Source organism: Ciona intestinalis, chromosome 5 (assembly GCF_000224145.3).
Source record: "Ciona intestinalis chromosome 5, KH, whole genome shotgun sequence".
Taxonomy (NCBI): domain Eukaryota; kingdom Metazoa; phylum Chordata; class Ascidiacea; order Phlebobranchia; family Cionidae; genus Ciona; species Ciona intestinalis.
Genome location: NC_020170.2, coordinates 2269478 through 2290144, shown reverse-complemented (window position 1 = coordinate 2290144; position 20667 = coordinate 2269478). Strand labels below are relative to the sequence as shown.

The 20667-nt window shown below is 36.5% G+C and overlaps 5 protein-coding genes across 5 annotated transcripts in view; 3 read left to right on the top strand and 2 right to left on the bottom strand.

The window, feature by feature from the left end:
* Nucleotides 1-564: 564 nt before the first annotated feature.
* On the top strand, nucleotides 565-4189 carry LOC100185645 (protein ABHD4; the record flags this gene model as incomplete). Its single annotated transcript, XM_009860330.2, is given in 6 exon segments — nucleotides 565-797; nucleotides 1255-1409; nucleotides 1976-2093; nucleotides 2763-2833; nucleotides 3106-3221; nucleotides 3665-4189. Coding segments are annotated over 6 exon segments (783 nt in total), but the record flags the coding sequence as incomplete, so codon positions are not given.
* A 19-nt stretch (nucleotides 4190-4208) lies between these two features.
* On the top strand, nucleotides 4209-8317 carry LOC100183285 (N-acetyl-D-glucosamine kinase-like). The gene is made up of 9 exons (XM_002119467.4): nucleotides 4209-4352; nucleotides 4546-4630; nucleotides 4921-5019; nucleotides 5520-5661; nucleotides 6032-6255; nucleotides 6588-6678; nucleotides 6899-6999; nucleotides 7198-7276; nucleotides 7634-8317. Exons 1-9 carry the CDS (start codon nucleotides 4327-4329, stop codon nucleotides 7807-7809), a joined length of 1023 nt encoding a protein of 340 aa, XP_002119503.1. The 5' UTR covers nucleotides 4209-4326; the 3' UTR covers nucleotides 7810-8317.
* On the bottom strand, nucleotides 8314-11092 carry LOC100185647 (5,6-dihydroxyindole-2-carboxylic acid oxidase-like). The gene is made up of 8 exons (XM_002119565.5): nucleotides 10735-11092; nucleotides 10436-10648; nucleotides 10072-10331; nucleotides 9840-10001; nucleotides 9523-9678; nucleotides 9291-9459; nucleotides 8940-9094; nucleotides 8314-8684 (listed from the first exon to the last, which is right to left on the bottom strand). Exons 1-8 carry the CDS (start codon nucleotides 10998-11000, stop codon nucleotides 8491-8493), a joined length of 1575 nt encoding a protein of 524 aa, XP_002119601.1. The 5' UTR covers nucleotides 11001-11092; the 3' UTR covers nucleotides 8314-8490.
* Nucleotides 11093-12604: 1512 nt separating this feature from the next.
* LOC100175456 (T-complex protein 1 subunit alpha) lies at nucleotides 12605-14643 on the top strand. The gene has a single exon (XM_002119369.4). The coding sequence runs from the start codon at nucleotides 12672-12674 to the stop codon at nucleotides 14352-14354; it is 1683 nt and encodes a 560-aa protein (XP_002119405.1). The 5' UTR covers nucleotides 12605-12671; the 3' UTR covers nucleotides 14355-14643.
* A 3168-nt stretch (nucleotides 14644-17811) lies between these two features.
* LOC100177370 (mucin-5AC-like) overlaps nucleotides 17812-20667 on the bottom strand; it is an 11727-nt gene continuing 8871 nt past the window's right edge. Inside the window, exons 18-19 of the mRNA XM_026834646.1 lie at nucleotides 18740-18881; nucleotides 17812-18682 (exon numbers count right to left, since the gene is read on the bottom strand). Coding sequence (XP_026690447.1) covers nucleotides 18201-18682; nucleotides 18740-18881 — 624 coding nt within the window. The 3' untranslated portion in view covers nucleotides 17812-18200. The remainder of the gene's footprint in view (nucleotides 18683-18739; nucleotides 18882-20667) is intronic.

The window sequence follows — 20667 nt, the reverse complement described above, 5'->3', positions numbered from 1 at the left end:
TTAATTTTATAGGTTTTCGTTGGTAATAGCACCATAAAGTATTAAAACTTATTTTATAAACTAGATTTAATAATATTGCGCTAAAATAAGCTTACTCAATGTTGATACGCGCATAAACCAATGACCATGCAAAATAATGCGGTTAGCGAGTTAGCGAGGTAATAGTAAAACACTTTATTTGTTTTTTGTGCTGTTTGTATTTGTTAGCTTACACTGTCTGGTGGTAATCCGTGAATATACCCATAGTGTGTAACACTTATTTTCCAAAGCTTTCTCAAGTGGGTTTGTGATTGTGAATGTTTTTGGTTATAGGCTGTAAAATGCAGTAGTATTAGCCCTTACTTTAGCAGTGTATAAAATGTTCTACACTAAAAAAAGATAAAAGAAAGGTACTGTTATTATTGTTTTCCTATGTAAATACACTATACATTACATTTTCCATTCTTTGTTATTTTGTGTTTTTTTTCTTTTGTATACCCACTTTACAAATGTTTTAAATAAATTTTCGTTAATTTTAAGTTAAACATATCCCATACCAGTTTATTATATTTTTAATATTTTCAGTGTATGAATCTTGATGCTTTGAGCAAATATCGGCCGTTATATGCTTTTGACCTGCTTGGGTTCGGTCGAAGCAGTCGCCCAAAGTTTGGGAGCGATCCTGATGAGGTTGAGAAGATGTTCGTCCAATCAATTGAAGATTGGAGGCAAGCACAGGACCTCAACAAGATGATTTTACTCGGACATAGCTTTGGTGGATATCTTGTGAGCAGTTATGCTCTTAAATACCCAGACAGGTTCGAAGTTTTCTTTTTACCATGTGTAGGTGTCTGGGGATTGAGTATCTTGTCTTTTACTTCAGGGTCATTTTGTTTTTCTTATTTAAATTCATTATAGTGCATATATATATATATTTAAAGTGTCAGGAAATAACACATAAAAGGCTATATATAATCTCTATATATGAGCGGAACAATTTGTTTCAACTTTGTGACGTTACAGTACTGTAGTCTACTCCTAACAGAAAACTGTACAAACTTGAAAAGCCCCAATTACTACTACAAAAAACATTCATATTGAATGTTTACACCAAGTGCTACTAATATACAACAAACCAAAATCGAGTTATACTAATGCAGTACCTATGTACCAAAAAAAGTATATAAAAAAAATAAAAAATAAGGATGCATTTTGCTAGTGACTAGCATCATCAATTTCTGAATCAAATAAATTCAACAAATCGATTCCACACAGAGTAAAGAGTCTCGTCTTAGTTGACCCATGGGGTTTTCCTAAACTGGAGCCTGATGGGGAAAGAGCTCGGCGCGTTCCGTTGTGGATTCGAGCACTTGTGAGAATCCTAAGTCCCTTTAACCCACTTGGAGTAGTTCGTGCTGCTGGACCTTGGGGTGACTAAAAACTATATATATTCTGTATAATGTACACATAGGTAGGTGCATAATCATCGATTTTTTCACGTTGTAAACCAATCTTAGGGGGAAGTAGGTGCATATCCCTACCGCAGATGCATATTCAGGAATTTTCATACATATTCAGGAAACGTTTTACACCAAAAATAGCTTCTACCCTGTTCTTGTGTCTATACAGAAAACCAGGGACAAAATCTTTCCTCACATTAAGCACTGTTGTTCGCTATATTTGACAACTATAAATGTAACTGTATTTTAACACGGTCAAATGTCATATCTGATTTACTTTAAATTTAAAAAACGTGACGCATAGTAACGTGCAGAATAATTATACTCAGAATTGTACAGACTTGGCATTTTTACCAGACTCGGATGTGCCTTTTAGCATGACTAATATGTTCATGTAGCTTTTAAATAAAATTAGCTCGTTTATGCATGAGTTGGAGTGATTAACTTTTAAGTAATCTCTTTTAGCACTTTTGTAGCATATTTGTGTGTGGAATAGATTAAACTGTATTTAATATGTTTTGCTTCTGTTGTTCCAGGACCTGGTTTAATAAAAAGGTTCCGGGCTGATTTTAAGACAAGATATCCAGAGGTTACTGAACAAGATGAAAACACGGTTTTTGAATACATCTATCATTGTAATGCTGGATCTCCAAGGTATGTGCATATCTGAATATGCAAAGGAAGTCCAACTCTATTTTGTCATTTCTTTATGCAACACAAAAATCAGATGCTCGTCACAAATTCTCTGTGCAGCATGGTTATTGGTTATTTTATGCTTTAATGTCCAACAAGGTGGGGTTTCAGGCCCGGTTTACGCAGATCCCTAAACACACAACTGTGTACGTTGTGTGGCCAATGGCCAGTGTACAGATACAATAAAGCATGTTCTACTAAATGCCGGAAATTAATTTTACAGTCATGTGTCAGTTATTGGCAGTGACAGGATGTAGCTGGCTTGTTGGCCTCATTTAATTTATTGTTTTCGTTACAATGTGTCCTCCTAACTATGAACCATTCGTATGGTTCATGCCATATAGGATCTATAGTACTTTGGTGGAAATGGGACATCTTAAACAAATAAAATCCAAATTTTCTGATCGTATTTAAACTATTACCAACGGTCTATGGAAGTCGTAAGGATAGGGTTTTATAATTCTTTGAATGTTCTTTGTTTACTACAAAATAGGATGAGAGAATGGAATGAAAAGGTCTCCCATCTTCACCTTTTTTCATGTGTGATTGTGTGAAAAATTATGTTTTAATAAAACCAAAAAATTATTAGGGATCTAATTTATAAAACTAAATCTTCCCTGTTTTTTACAGTGGTGAATCCGGCTTTAAGCAGATGAACCAAGATCTAGGATATGCATACAAGCCTATGTTGTCAAGAATAGGTATTGAAAATGTGAACAAATAACAACAAAAGAAAGAACAGTTTAAAAATAATAGACGTATAGGGCTAAATATAGCCGAAAATCTAGGTTTCCTGGTTTTGTCATGGAGTTTCACCAACATACGATAGAAAATAAAAATTACAAAACAATGTCAGTTTAATTTTTAGGTTATTTTCAATAAACTATGTGCTTAAGTTACATACTCTTTTATTTCTGTGACTCTATTATCAAGTATTTAACAAAAAATGATGTTATGTTATTTTGATGTGAAGGTGGCTTACGTAAGGATGTCCCGGTCACATTCGTGTATGGAGCACGCTCATGGATGGATGTGAATTCTGGACATGAAACTCAAAACCTGCTGCCTGACAACCACGTTGAAGTTTATGTAAGTGAAATATTATCTGTAGTGTTTCAGTTCAGTTTTTAGTGGGCTCATTCAATAGCTGTGGTTTACTGTTTTAATAGCATCTAAATGCTATAGTTTTTTGACTAAATGGCATTGGGTGTGTTCCTATTACAAATTTAATTACAAACTTTTTTTTAGACAGTAATAGAATATTTTTTGCATAGGTATGGGTTGTCTAAATTGTCAGTCATACACAAAAAATATTGTAATTAATACGAAATTACATGCGCGGTAACTTGTAAGTAGGCAATAGGTGTGTGAAACAAAACACTATTTTAAAACTTATTTTGTTGCCCCGCCACATAAAGATAAATATGTTATGAATTCTTACATATAAACTTACCACGTATAATTCAAAAATCTTCATTTATTACAAACTGCCATAGTATGAATATTTGATCACAACTCGGTTTTTATTGCAGTCAGTAAAAGGTGCAGGACATCATGTATATGCTGATCGTCCAGAATTATTCCATGAAATTATTGACACTGTATGTGATGCACTCGACTAAAGATTGCTTTGAACCATATACGTATTTTTATTGTTCAGCATGTTGTTGCTTCTCTGTATTGCTATGTACTGTTGTTGTGTTTTGCTCATGGGATAGAGAGTGGGTAATTTGTGCCTCTAGAATTGTTAGTTTTTATCTTTTCTGCACTTCAGTTCTTTTAATTTACTTTCTACTTCATCATTTTTGTTGTTGAGTTTTAATTCCTTTGAATCTGCATAGTGTTTAATTAATAAAAAATAAATATATGTTGATTTATTTTCAGTTTTTGCTTCTTAATTTTTAATTTTAACAAGTTGATATCATTTTCTCGTCTGCTAATTCATTTACACTAACTTGTGCAACGTATCTAACAAACAGAAGTTCCACGTTTTGTCGATTTATTAAATTGTGGCTTGTATATATTTTCGAAATAAAAGCACAGAAGTTCTTTATTAACTTATGAATTAATCGATTTCGTATCATCTGATCTAAGAGTGCCCATATGTTTACAAAATACGTCATCGTTACTACAGTTTAGACGTCGCTTACGTGTTCGTGTAGTAAAAACGTAAAGTAGCTCGTTACGTAGCAGCATGCCTTTCTTTGGCGGCATCGAAGGGTAAGTTCTAAATTTAAAGAATTGTTCTAGAAATTTTCAATATAAATTAAATATTTTAACTGAAAAATGTTTGTTGCGGCAAAGGCTTTTCTGAGCATACAGAAATACTCTTACGTTATAACGTGTAGCTGTTTAGTTGTAAATACCTATAAAATCTCCGTAAACACATAAAATGACTATAAATGTTTAATAGTGGCGGTTCCAAGTCAAGCATGATCATTATTGATGAAAATGGAAAATGTGTTGGCGAAAGTTCGGGACCAGATACAAATGTTTGGGTAAGTTATCACATTAAATATTCTGTCTCTTGTTCTAAAACAAATAATAATGTGCAGTTCCACTGGTGATCTATAATAAAGTATATCTGTATTCTAATTTTCACTTGCCATCTAGGTGTAGGGAACATGTATATTTTCTTCCAATTAAATGTAGATTTGTTTTTAACTGTAACATGTTTTAACAACTGTTGTTTTGTCGCTATATCTCGTTTTTCGTTTAAAATATTCCTGAATCTCTTTCACCGTAATCAAAGAGAAAAATAAAGTTATACTTTATTATTATTATCCAGCAAATCGGTGCAACAGAAGTTTCCAATCGAATTAATAAAATGGTCATAGATGCTAAGAATGTTGCTGGAATTCCTACTGACCAAAAACTGGCTTCCTTGGTGAGAACTTTCAGTATTGGAATTTAGTTTTAGCATGAATGTGCTTTCTGTTTTGGGTAATGTCGAATTTTAACTTGATTTATTTTGGCGGAATTTTATAGATACAAATGCGTCTTAGATAGGTTTAGTATGAATGGATGTTACTTATTTATGCTCACGTAGCAGGGCAGAGACAGTCGTTATGTGTTATGTTTGTAAATGTAACTTTGTTGGAATTTTGTGCATATTTTTCATAATGAATGGCTGACATTTTAGACAACCCATAAGGGACCACTGGCTTGGATAAATTGCCGTTGAGTGTGTTACCCAAGGACAAAAACACCTCTAATGGTAAAAGTATTAAACCTCTAACCTGTAAAATCCAACCTAGATACAGCCGCGCTAATCACTTTGCCACGTCAATAGACTATGCCCGTAGCCTAATTACTAAGATGTCAACCTAAACCATCAAAAGTAAGTTAATATTTTTCATGAAAAATAATTTTAACTTTTGAATCTAGGGTATGTGTCTGAGTGGTGGCGAACAACCTGCAACAAATAAAGAAATGATTAAAACTATGAGTGAATTGTATCCACTTATGAGTGAGAGCTTAATTATCAAGTCAGATACAGCTGGATCTATTGCTACAGCATGCGAAAAAGGTAATATTACAAGTAATAAATAATTTTATATTTAGGTAATAAATAATTTTATATTTAAGTAATAAATAATTTTATATTTGGGTATTAAAAATTTTTTAGGGTAAATAATGTCGTTTTTTGTCATAAATACTAAGGTTTACTGTCAGAAGGGGAAGTATTTACACAGTGGAAACCAGAAAAATATATTGTCAATGGGTACATTTCAAACAAGTACAAAGGACTATAAAAATATTATCATGTTTTGATTTTAATATATTTTTAATATTTCTAGTCTGAAAAATCATCTATAACCATTAACGCCCCAACAGTTCTCATTGCCTGCTATAATATTTTGCCTTGCATACCAATTTTTGGGTTTTCTTAATTTTAGGTGGAATGGTATTGATATCTGGAACAGGGTCAAATTGCTCACTCGAAAATGAAGATGGGTCTACGTTTGGTTGTGGGGGTTGGGGTCACATGATGGGGGACGAGGGTGGGGCTTATTGGATCTCACACCGAGCAGTCAAATATGTGTTTGATCACGATGATAATATGGATTCTGCACCTTGTGACCCTACTCTTGTGAGGAAAATGATGTACAAGTACTTTAAGGTGAGGTATTGTCACATAGTGTAACAGTTGGTTGTTGTTGTGTCAATTATTAGGATTCTTTTGGATTATTGTTCAATATTATTTGTTTCTGCTTGTTTGTATGGGCACAAAGTTTAGGTCCCATGTCAGCACAAATTTTAAACATGGGTGACATTATATTCTATATTAGCGTTCTAGTTTTGCACTTTAAAATGTGGTTTACTATTATGTGTCTATACAAACAAGCAGAGTCAATCTACACTGAACAAAGTTAAAGACGTTCCTAATGTTTGATAACCATGGGTCCATAAGAGTTGTAAATTTATAAAATTTACTGTTAAACGAATTTATAGGTTTCAGATCGGCAAGGTATGCTTAATAGTCTGTATTCAGATTTCTCAAAAAGCAACTTCGCAGGATTTTGCAAAGTTTTGGCTGTGGAAGGTTAGTTTACTATGTTTACCTCTTTCCTTTGTTTTGTATCACTGTTTTTTTCCATGTTAATGAATAAATGTAACCGATTTTTCGTTTACAATGTTTACTGTTTGCCTTTTTTTGTATCACTGTTTTTATGTTAATGGAATGTAACTATGTAACCCTATTTTCCCCTCAACAATTTTCAGGACGAGTTGTCCTCAAAACTAAAATAAGTTTAAATTTTTAGGCTGTGTTAAAAAATCTGATGCACTATGTCTTCATCTTTTCAAAGAAGCTGGTATTGTGTTGGCCAAACATATTATTGCTTTAGTTCCAAAAGCAGACAAGGTGGGGATTGTAATTAAAGGGTAGTGTGTACTTTATTAGTTTTTATTACAGGTAATGTCTGTCTTTGTGGTTGCAAAGATACATTTTTGTTTCTGAAGTCATGTCTTTGTATTTTTTATACCTGCATTAAAAAGGCTTGATATGTTGCATATAATATTTTTATTTTTAAAAATAAATAAAAAGCATATTTGTTCTAAGGCAATGTTGCAAAGAGCTGACGGGCTGCAAGTAGTTTGTGTTGGATCTGTATGGAAAAACTGGAAGTATATTAAAGAAGGTACGTTTATATATATATATATATGTATATATATATATGTATAGTGTATACTATAATCATATACCTCACTTCCATGAAAAAGAATTAAAATCTATTGTTTAATTTTGTATGTTATATAAATGTATAGTCCAAACAAAATTGTGCAAATATTATCACAGAATTTGAATTTTGTGTGCACTTTTATATATTTATTTATATGCCTCACTTGCATAAAAAGAATAAGAAACCTGTTGTTTAATTTGTAGTCTTGGGAACTGCTATATAAACATGCAGCCCTAACAAAGCAGTGCAAATAATTTCACAGAACTTTAATTTTGAATGTTATTTACAAGTGTTTAAACAGTAACAATGTTTCAGCCTTCATGGAGACATTAAGTTCGCACTTACAAGGAAAAGTAAGCTCTATTACACTGGTTGAACTTAATGGGAACAGTGCTATTGGTTCAGCAGTAATAGGTGCCAAGCATGCAAATATTCCAATATCTGTTGACCTCTCCAAAAACTACAGGGTATTGTACCAGAGCACGATTTGAATTTTCACATTAAATGGCATATACACAACAGCAAATCATGCTTTTAATTAGGAAATATACAAATCCTAAAACAGGCTTTTTAGCAGTATCGCCATCAATCCACTGTTGTGTAAATGCCAGTTGAATTGATTACATAAATGCAGTTGTGTGAACTTTTTTAACTTCTATATAAATTTAATTTATTCACGTTGATCTTCTAACTACACTTGCACTTTGTTTGCGATTTTAAAAATATTTAATTCACTAAAAATGTTGTAACATTTAACATTATTTAATGCTACCTATGTAACATATATGTTTGCTACCTGTGCAATCTTCTATCTAAAAGGGTATTTTCTCTATTTTAGTTCCAAATTGTATCGCACTAGACCTAATACTGTATTATTTTAGATCCCAAATTTTACCGTTGATTTTGTGCTATTTTTAAAATTTTATTTAATATAATATACAATTCTTTACACCATTTAGCTACATATATTCATAAATTGGTGAAATAAACCTTTGTATTGCAAATTGAGTTTTATTATATATCACAACACACAAATTGTCACACTATATAAGACAGCACGTTCTATTGTACTCAAACACATTGCAGGAAGCTTTCCGGAGTCGTTCTTATTTTAAATTTGTGACGTAACTAAACTGACGTCATTTCGAAATGTAACGTAACCGGTCATGACGTTACGCAGTGTAATGGATCCCTTTGTTGGAGTCCTCTGTGATTAAACTTTGGTAGAGATTTTCATCCCGAACACGTTGTCTATGCTTCTTTACCACATTCACAACCATAATAAAGAATGCGGCCAAGATTACGAAACACGAGACGCCCACAATTGCCCACACGAAAGATGGGGCAGTTTCGCTAGCGGCCGTTTCTACAAAATGTAAATTTTCGATTGATATTTTATATACAGGTAAGGTGGGGTAAGTTGGGACATGTTTTCATTCTTTTTTCTCGACTTATTTGAGAAAAAACAAAGACTATGTACATAATTATATAACCGTAGTCAACACGATCACGAATTATCCAATCTTACCACGCACTACATACACGTGTCTTTAAGCTCTTTTGGGTGTACTCGTAGTCCCGTATACTACTGTGGACATTCTGGGTACTGAGTAAGACTTACCGGGGAACTGCACCGCGTAACTGTAGCCCAACTGGTCGGAAGGAACGAACATGTCGCGGTTGGTAACTGGTGGGAAGAACGGCACCATGTTGAAGTCCAAGTTGTGCCCTATTGGAGCATCTTGCGTCGGGTAGTCTGTCACTGTAGCGTTGGACCTGCATCAAAGAAAGGACCGTTTAAAAGAAAGAACTCGTGTTTGAACTTTATAAAAAAAAACTGTGTAAATATTTGACTGTGTATATAATTTTAATTTTTATAAAAAAAATATTTTAAGAGAAAACTAAGGACAGTTATAGTGGACTTTTTTATTTTTACTGTCATTTTTTTCGTATCCATGTTGCGGAAGTTTACCTTAACATCCACTCCTCGAAGATTGCGTCAGTAAATGTGTGGAGGAGGACGAAGATCGGATCATTTGCGGAGGCATGAGTCATTCCTCCTGTACCGTTGAGAAACAGATGCGCAAGGTTGTGCAGTGTTCGTACTCCCACTTCAAATTCGCCATCAACATCCGAGTAACCTAGAGAAAACTTCGTGTAACTTCGGAATTCCGATGTTTTCCTAAACCTGGACAATCACCCACCTTCAAGAGCGTTTCTGAAACTTTTGTCGGAATCGGAAAAGTAAGGAAATGTGTCATATTCGGCAACTTTTAGGCACTCTGCCACATCCTCTGGGACTGGAAGACTTTGAACTGCTGGACGATCAATGTTACCACCAGGATTGCGTCGGATCGGCCCTATATACATGAGATTAAGAGTGGTGTGTTTTGACAACATGAATCTATAAAGCCAACCTATATGGTAACAGAACTAAAAAGAATGCAAGTAATTTAAATTATAAACTGTTACTATGTTATGCTGTCGGGCATTTGCTAATGTGTAAAATTGTGCAATATACCTTCGTTAGTTCCGTTGCACAGTTTTACGTTGTCGTTGAACCAGTCTAAGCTCAGGCAAACAACTTCCCAGTCAGCGAAGCGAGAGTTTGATCCCAGAAGCGTCGGATCCGTTGTTTCTTGCCCTCCGAGAAGTTCGTCAGTGCAAACATCACATTCTGTCCCTATGATGAAAAAAAGGGTTTTAATAAAATGCATTGGTTATAGCCAAGAGGATTTGTAGCAAGTTTGTACCTCCGATTGCGAAATCCCAGTATGGCAGGGCAAATGTTGGGTCACCGGAGAGATCTTGCAAATCGTTTTCAAGACCCAACAAATGCATTCTGTGCCATGTAAGAAACGCTGGGCCTTCGTGGGAGAAGTCAATAGCTGTGTAAGCTTGGCCAGGTCCGAGGAGAGTGTCACGCACAGAGTAGTAATGCACCCACACGAACAAATCGTAGATTGAGATGTTGGTGAAGTTTGGTTCAGTTCCGTTTTCCCCGAGAAGATTTCTGAACAAAAACACAATGTTTGGCCCCAGGTTATATATATATATTTAGCTACAGTGCGGTTTGTGAAATTGCGTAATGTTAAAACGAGTATATCATCAACAAACCTGTAATGGTCTTGAGCTACAACGTAATCCGGATGAGGTGTTGTCTTAGAAAGATCCAGAATATCCAGAAACACATTACGTTCTTCGGCAGTCATGTTCATAATGTTCTGCCTAACGGCTGGCGCTCTACGAGTAAGACAGTCGTCGCCCTCCCAGCCTGGCTTGCACCCAGAGCAGTCGAATCCTCCGAAGTTTCCATTGCAAACGCACGATCTGCAATAGAAACAATTAATTCAGTTATTCATAGTACATTGTGTTTTACAACAAAAATGGCTTTTGCAACTGTTCGAAGCTCTTACCTGTTAAAGAAGCGTTCAGGCCAACGTTCTCTATCGTCAATACCGACAAGCACGTATTGCTGACCGTGTGGCAAATCATCGATCGTGATATCTTGGCAGCTTCCCCGTCCTTCCAGTTCTCCACAAGACGATCCTGTTCCTGCCAGTTCTGGGCAGCACTCGTGGGATAGAATAGCTTCCAGCGTTGCGCAGGCCCGGGGAAATTGTGCGTATACCAAAAGTGGAGAGCACAGCAGCAGTGCAAATGCAAATACGTACTTCGACATTTTAAATGTAGAATAAGTACAGATCTTTCAACAATATTAGAAGGCAGAATATATAGTAATTTATTAATTAATCAAAAACTGTAAAATAGTAAGTGGTTAGCGATTGTAGTCGTCGTAAATGATATTCTAGGTAACTACACTTGGGTAGTTTATCTCTACATGCAAACCAACCGATGAGCTTGAAATAGAGACGTTGCCGCTCCATATACCCACTCGATTTTGCCTTCCTTACTGTATTAGTTGCTACTGGTGGAGGTACTTTCACTGCTCTGCTGTTCGAACTGATTTCGCAGCTTTTATAATGAAACTTTTCATGGGAGTGATGAATTAAACGGATTAAAAAGCTAAGCCTAACCGGAGTCACAAGTTACTCAAATCCAGCAACTTATTTGTTCGTTTGTTCTGTAGTGGATTTCCTTCTTAAACGACAATGTAATAACTGCGGGTTGTGTGATCGGTATTGATAAAAAAGTTGCTTGGTATTAGTAATCTCGGATGTTCTGATTACAAACTTTATTGCGCAATTTAAACAATGAATTGCTATGTTTAAATAAAACCATAATGAATGTTGTGCATATTTTTATGAAGTTGGCGTTATTTTATAGTCGTGGTCTTTATTTAAACGCTACAGTGTCACGAAATAACATTGTTGTAAAGTCCCATTCTATCTCTTCTAGAAATTTCTCGGAATTTCGTGGGACTGTTCTGAGTCTAAAACCGTTTGAAACACATGTTCTCTTGGCGGCCATATTCACATCGGTTGGAACAGAATGAAACAAGAAAGATATGGCCATCCTCGTGAATCCGAGTGAAGATTCTATTTAAACGGGACGGCCAAACAATCAAATTCAGCACTGATGCTATGTGTTAGCGAGGTGAGAGTTTGAGTGAATTTAGGCATACGGTTTGTGCTATGCAGTAGCCTATGTGTTAAGCGAAATATCGTGACCATAATATTGCGCAGCTCCACGGAAAATATCGTTTTAAGTTGTAAATTTAGTTTTTTTGTTGAGTATCTTGTGTCGGAAAACCTTATGATTTAAGTGTATAAAATCGACTATTTCGTCAAAATGCATTCCAATATCGTAGTTCGTAGCAACAATAGCAACTTAAATAGGGCGTGTTGTTATATATTTGTTGGGGCAATGCATATAGATTGTGTTTTGATTTTTAACCGATCTCGTATAATATTCAGTATTACGTAATTTTTATATAGTTGTTCAGTAATATTTAGGTCCAGTTGTTGTAGATTTTAGAGTCTGAGGTATAGCCTAATAATAAATACTGTATATACAGTTTTTAATGATGTATATAATGATTTTTAACATCATTACATCAACAGCGTGGAATTGATTTTGAAATTCGACAAGACTTTTTTTAATTTTTTGTGGGGTGTTGTGATTGGTTGTTAAATGTTTTGGTTAGACAATAGTATTTTGTGTAAGATAAGTGAAAAAAAACACAGTAACTGCTTAAACCTGGTGTCAGTGCTCACATTCAGACATTACATTTTTACCAGTTTATTTTAAGAGACAGGTTGTAATGTTGAAATCATTATACTTGTGTGCAGCTGTAACTGCCTGACAAAACTTGTTTAATTTGTTTAAAAAACATAACCACCCAATTATTTTCTTATCAGACACAATTAGGCTAAATTAACAATTTATCAAAATGATGAACATAGAAACCCAGGCCCCACTTATTGTTGGTGGGGAAAGAACCAGTGGAAAAAATGTCCGCACACAAAATGTACTGGCTGCTTCTTCTATAGCCAACATTGTGAAAAGTTCTTTGGGGCCAGTTGGCCTTGACAAGATGCTCGTTGATGATGTAGGTGATGTTACAGTCACCAATGATGGAGCTACGATCCTTAAGCTTCTGGATGTAGAGCATCCGGCTGCTAAAGTCCTGTGCGAGCTTGCTGATCTCCAAGACCAAGAGGTTGGCGATGGGACAACTTCTGTTGTTCTGATTGCAGCTGAGCTTCTTAAAAATGCGGATCAACTAGCTCAAAGCAAGATTCACCCAACTTCTATTATCAGTGGTTACCGACTCGCATGTAAGGAGGCAGTTCGTTACATGAACGAGAATCTCACAATCCCTGCTGCAGATCTAGGAAGAGATGTAGTCATCAACTGTGTGAAGACTTCAATGTCATCCAAGATCATTGGTGTTGATTCTGAATTGTTCTCTGGCATGGTTGTCGATGCTGCCAATGCTGTGAAGTTTGTTGATGCAAAAGGAGTCGCGAGATATCCAATCAAGTCAGTCAACATACTCAAAGCTCATGGTAAAAGTGCTAAAGAGAGCATTTTGGTCAATGGGTATGCCATTAACTGCACTGTTGCTTCTCAAGCGATGCCAATGAAGATCGTCGGTGCAAAGATTGCATGTTTGGATTTCAATCTTCAGAAGACCAAAATGAAGATGGGAGTTCACATCCTTGTTAACAATCCTGAGAACTTGGAGGACATGAGGAAGAGAGAGCTTGACATCACCAAAGAGAGAATCGAGAAAATCATGGCCACCGGAGCCAACGTCATTCTCACAACTGGAGGAATTGATGATTTGAATCTGAAGTATTTTGTCGAGGCTGGCGCCATGGGTGTTCGACGAGTTCTGAAAAGAGATTTAAAACGAGTTGCCAAGGCAACTGGAGCAACACTTTGTTCTACTTTGGCTAACCTGGAAGGTGAAGAAAGTTTTGATGCCAGCATGCTTGGTCACGCAGAGGAAGTGGTGCAAGAAAGAATCTGCGATGATGAACTTATTTTCATTAAAGGCCCAAAAGTTCGATCTGCTGCTTCAATTATTCTTCGTGGGCCAAACGATATCGCTTGTGATGAGATGGAGCGTTCGTTGCACGATGCTCTTTGTGTCGTTAAGCGAGTTCTTGAGTCAAAGAGTGTGGTGCCTGGTGGTGGGACAGTTGAAGCCGCTCTTTCAATTTTTTTGGAGAACTACGCTACTTCAGTTGCATCTAGAGAACAACTTGCTATTGCTGAGTTTGCACACTCACTCTTGGTTATTCCAAAAACCCTTGCAATGAATGCCGCACAAGACTCAACTGAACTTGTCGCCAAGCTGAGAGCATTCCATAATGAAGCGCAAAACAACCCAAAGAACCGTCATCTAAAATGGTCCGGCCTCAATCTAGTTACTGGGGTAATTCGTGACAACAAGTCAGCCGGTGTTTTGGAACCATCAATGATAAAAAGTAAGAGCATTAAGCTTGCTACTGAAGCGGCCATCACCATTCTCCGTATTGATGATCTGATCAAGCTTTATCCAGAGAAGAAAGAAGGTGGTCCTTCCTACCAAGAAGCACTTCAGTCCGGCCAACTTGACATGTAATCAAGTTTAGTTGCTTTTCGTTATTGCGAGAATTTTTCCCCCCCCATCCCAGTCATGTAGCATGATTTACTTTGGTTCTGCATGCGCTCGTTGGTTGCTGGCAGTTTTTGGCACAACGAAATTACACATTTCACTGTGACCAGAAATTTGTTAGCTAGTTCTTTGGTTTCTTATAACAAAAAATGGTTCCAGACATGTGTACACTTTTATAACCTAGCGTTTCGGTATTATTTTGCCTGCGAAACGAGTTAAAACCGAAAATCAATGTTCAATATATATCTGTTTGTAACGTTTTGTCTTCAATTCCTATGTATAACTAGGTGTCAAAACGTAGGCAAAAGGCAGGGTAGAATACAGTTTATGAGAAAGAAATTTTCCTACGTAAAGCGCGTCATTTTTAAAATAGGTCTACAGGAAAGTTTTTACGTCAAACAAAAACTGACATTTCAGACTAAGCATGGTGTGCAATTTAGCCAACGCAGTACAATATAACTAAATCCGTTTTTCGGTAGCACCCACGCGGATTCGACGTGCTTAAATCTTTTACTTTGTGACACTGCAATTTGTCCACCTACGAATAACAGTTTTAGGGACGTAACTTTTATTCTACCGAAAATGGTCCGTAACTGTCAGAAGCAAAATTCTAATCGCCGTCTTTGTAAACGATGTGTTAGGTGTAAGCAAAATCATGAAACTATAGCGTTAAATATACTGGACAAATTGTAAGTCGTTCTTTAGAAATAGCACGTGAACAATAGCCTTGAGCAGCAATTAAACATTGAGAAAATATGTGGACTTCACATATTAGGCTATAAATATAATAAGATTAGTTTCGACCTACTAATAGAAACGTGTAGCGCCCACGCCTTCCTTGTATTCTAATTCAGCTCTGGTTTATGTTTCCAGGAAAACGTAGCAACTGGGGAATTGCTATTGTTTATATTCAGTCGCCTTAGTAAATTTTCATCACGTGATGTAATTGTCCATATATCTTCTAACAGTTGTAGGTTTCTGCTAATAAGAAATCGGTACGTTATGTGAAACGCAAGGATATTTTCTGTACAAGCTTAATTATACGTCCGTATTTTGAATTCATAGCTAAATAGTATTTGTTATTTACCTCAATTTGTGCACCAGGAATCAAAGAGATAGATTTAAAAAAGCGTCATATTTGTGGTAAATGTAGGAAAACAGATCTATGAAGAAGAGTCGTGGGTTTATCAGAATACCGGTAAACATATTAGCTTAAACTTCACTTAAGGGTTAAGGTTTTGTTTGTACTTTTGAATATATAGGCCTGAAATTACATTACTGTCATGCAAAGTCATATTGGAAACAGTACGTATGATGATGCTACCAACGACAAAACAAGTATTATTCTGTGGTACATTTGCGAGATCGTCTCATTAATATGCGGCCTGTTTGTCGTATATCTAATGCTATGTGTGATTCTGTTCGTCCGTCGTCAACTGACATCACAAACCACAAATTATGCCCAACGTTTCAAAAGCACTATAAGAACATGTAATCGAAGAACAAACTCCAGCTCTAGTAATGAAGGTGAAGACTCCACGAAAGCGAACGGACCTGGATTAAAAGAACTAAAAAATGACCCAGGAAAATGGATGTACCTTGCTCTCTTCTCCACGCTTATCGTTGCGTTTCTCCGTTTCGTTAATGAACAAATGATTCTTATGCATGGCAATGATTCAGACCAAAAATGCAACGTTATCAGTAAAGTGATGATAATATTGACCGGTTTTTGTATACACGGGTGTTTGGTATTTCTCTGGTGTCGTCAGTTGGCTTTCTATGCAAATCCTCTTCTGCGCCACATCCGCTCAAACTGGCTCGTTCGTCTCAGTTACGTAACGTATTTGCACATGCTGTCCACTCTTACCATATCCATGGTATTACATCTCTGGTGGAGGGACTACACTGTACAACAGAACAGTTGCACGCCATCAGTGGAATCGTATAAAACAACAGTCTTCGTACCGTTTGTATTTCTGGTAATATCGACCATAAGTATTCAGCTCTTGTTAACTTTTCTCTTCGTGTACCCAATTATCTGCCATAATAGACAGATGCGTAATAGAGTCCCACCAAAGTCGCCGACTCTGCCGACGCGATCTCGCTGTACTTCTGGGTCAAGGGTTCGCCTTTTCAAATGTGTTAAACGCGCATTAGTGAGCGCTACTCTTGGCATAACAACAGACGTAGTCGGAGCATTAGTTGCAATGTGGCTGCCAAACAATATACCCATGTTTGGACTAAGTGTGCTTTACCACCTTAACATTATATTAAACATTCTTTGCTTATTTTTCACTTACGTCGACTGGACAGATATTATTCTACCATTTAAAGGTCGCATATGTTATAAAGGTAGGGAAATTGACCTAACGCCGAACAATGTATAACGTTTTCATTTTTATATTTGAGAATATTGGTTTATGTGCCTCTTTCAAATATTATTTTTTTATTTGAAAACTGCGTAATATGGAGTCCTTTTTTTAATTATTTGGTGTTTAATTTAATATAGGTTATGCCCACGCTTGGCATTACGTAGTTCATAATATGATTTGTACATCTTTCTGTGTGGGCTTGGTTAAGCCGACGTAGATTTGCAATATTGTTCTATTTTACAAAATTGAGTCACTTTAATTTATCCGTGTTACTTACATGAACAGCTTATTGTTGTAAATTATTCCGCAAACGTGTCTGGAATTTACAGCTGTCCCAGCATTACCTCAGTGCAGATGGAACAAACAAAAAATGATATATAGTAGGGTGGGGGAAGATGGGACACCTTTGACACATAATAACTAAATATCCTGATCGTGTTTTAAACAATAAACAACGGTCTATGGGAGCCGTGAGGATAAAGTTTTATAAAAAATCGTTAAATGTTTGTTTACTACCAAATTAGAAAAGAAAATAGATTGAAAAGGTGCTCCATCTTCCCCCACCCTACTATATAGTAGCGGTGGTGGGGTAAAATGTGACCGGGTAATATGGGACAGTATTACTTTTCATTGCTCCATTTCAGGAAAAACAAAATATAAATGTTCCATGTATATTCGACAGCATGCTCACGACTGTATAATGCACGCGCCACAGTCATTTACTGTTATTAACTATATTGAAAATTGGTGTTAAAATATGAAAGAATGTGTGCTTAAATATCCCAGTTTTCCCCAACCTATACTTGTTTGTTTTACGTTTTATCAAATCAAAAATATATTATTCGCCCAGTAAGAGTGGTACAATACACGTATATGTGCAGGCCCACTCAGATTAGTCATTTAACAGGAATATAGGAAAGTCGCGACCATCTGAATGTCAATTTAAACTATATCTGCTCTAGCTTATTTGTATACCTTATAAAATTATATGATTTTCAATGTTATTGGCTACGTCACGTACGTATAACTTTTTTTTTCAAAACCGAGTGCAATTTACGCGGGAAAGATAATTTATTTAGCTCCTGTGCTTTCTTGGCAAATGTGTAAAGCAGGCGGTTACAAAATATACGACGAATAATTAACACTGCGGGCAAATATTCGGCTTTACATAATAATAGGCGGCAAATAAGAAACACAAAGTTAATTGACTAATTCGTTCGTTTTTCACAGCTTTTCTTTCAATATTGTAGTGAATTCGAAAAAGTGTTCGCTACGATGTATGTATTGTAAAGGTATGGATTTGTTTTAATGTTGCAAAACTGGGCAATCAAAAACTGTAAAGCGTTATTGGACTCTAATATTGCTATGGACTAACCGTAAGCCTACTGCGGGTTTCCCATTAACTATCTACAGGAACTTTTTAAATAAGGGAAAAATTGGTTTACGAGATGACGTTCGCACCATGTGACGTCACACCAGATCCTGGAGTCTTGTTGGTGTTGGGCGCCACGTTGTGTTTGTCATTGATATTCTTATTAGCACTTGAGATGTCGCTGTTGGACCCTAGAAAAGCTGCGTTGTCGTTGGAGACTGTTTTGAGTTGCGACACTGTGCGGATGGATGATTCCACTCGACCGTGTCCGCTGGAGGACGGTGGTGGTGTAAAGGATTGCAAGTGTGAAGTTGAGCGAGAAATTTCGAAATAATCACTTCCGTCTGGAACAGGCGCTTCAAAATTTCGTGACTCGAAGGCAGTAGTGGATTCGGTCGACGAATTTTGATTCTTTTGCAACCTACGTTTCTTATGAAGGCGGACAAGCACACCGACTATAACAATTAAGCAAATCAGAATCACAAAGCACAACCCCCCGACTGCAATCAACACAGTTGTTTTCTCCATATCTACAGCTGGTGCTTCGGGAGCTGAAAAAAACATGAACAGTAAATTACAAACTCACAGTTGTTTATTCACGAACTTACAAGTTGTCGTGCCAGAAGCTACCGATTCAACCACTGGTCCTCTAGGCCTGTCTAACGAGATTGGTCCAGCGCTAATCACGTGTACACTTCCACCATCACTATTGGCTGATCGTTTTCGTCGAGAAGTTGTCTCTTCACAGTCCTTAAATTCATATTTGTAAGCAGGGGTATTCAAGTATTTAAATCGCTTATGTATAGTAAAGTGGGGTAAGATGGAACTAACATCTTTTAATCCTCCTACATTTTCGACTCATTTTGAAGTAAACGTATAACATTAACAGAATTATAAAACCGGAACCCCGCGACTCTACAAGAGCGTTGGTAATTGTTAAATCACGATCAGGAAATAATAGATTTTAGCCGCCAGCCGTATCCCATCTTACCCCACAGTACTGTAGTAGGGTGGGGGAGGATGGGACACCTTTAACAAATAATTTTCAAATAGCCTGATCGTGTTTTAAAGAATTAACAACGGTCTGTGGAAGTCGTAAGGATACGGTTTCACCATTCTTTGAATGTTCTTTGTTTACTACCAAATGAAAAGAGAAAACAAAATGAAAAGGTGTGCCATCTTCCCCCACCCTACTATATATATATAATTTTGGTGGCAGCTACTCACCGGTTTACAATCATCCCCGAAGCAAACTCTTATCTCACAGTGCAGCCAAACTTGCTGGAAATCAATAAACTTAAACACAGAGCCCTCCCACTTCACTTTCCGCCCTTCCCCGTTCCCCATTACTTTAACACTACCACCCAGACTCTCCGGAACTCTGCAGTAGTCGCTGATTATTGGGTATTGCCGGGGGTGATCGTGCGCTCGCTCGGGTGTGCCCCAACAGCGTTTCACAACCTGTAACAACAAAACATGTTTGTTTGTTTGTTTTTTTACTATAATCGTTTTTTTATTTTTATTTTTTTAATTTGTTTCGTTATAGGTACTGATATTTACCATGAATGTAGAGTTATGAGTTTCAAGTAAGGATATTCCAACGTAGAGGGTTTCGTTTGACTGTAGCGTCGGTGGGGCGATGTATGGGTCGTCATACGCGTTCGATTTATACAACTGCATGGCAGCTGAAAATTGCCCATGACCAGAGATATTGAATGTCAAAACTTGCTGCCTACAGAAAAGAACGTAAAATAATGTATTAAAATCGGTTTCATAATTCCCTCCAAAAAATGGTATACTGTATTTGAGGTAAAAAGAAATACTACCAGAGAGTGAATCTGATATTTCCTGGACGTGTATGTAACGCTATTCAACAGTCGCGGGGGCTACGTTTATATAAAATTCTTCGTTCACTACCAAATGGGTCGAGCAAAGAGTATGAAAACATGTCATATCTTACCCAACCCCACTATACGTCCGACTTGTAAAGAATATTACCAAAATTACTTACGTGATTTGTGGCAGGAATGGGTAAGCCATAGATACGCTCAAATCGAGTGGAAATGTGCACCATATTCTCATGTTGACGAAAACCCCTGGATTCCGTGCAGCCCTGTTGCCCAGTATTACTGTGCCTCCATGGTCGGTTATATTCCGGTACCACTCGTTCCGATACTTATTGTTAGACACTGTATTTGTGAAATTGACATGTGTGTCGTTCAGCTGCAAAAAAGAGGTTTAAATATTAGATTTCTTGCGTTTTTTGTAAATGTGTTAAAAGTATCAAAAAATGACACTTTTATAATAATCAATGTGTTAAAAATATTTAATTGCACAAATAGACTTTCTGTTGATTTTCAGGCACATTCAAAGCCTTAGCAGTTGTATATGATCAATGTTCTTTATTTATACTACAAATTACCTCTATTGTAGTTCCACAATCCATAAGATTTGGAGCAATGGTGTATCTATAGTAGGTTGGATGTTACACACCCAACACATCGTGGATCCAGCTCGTCATTTAACTGTAAAGTCC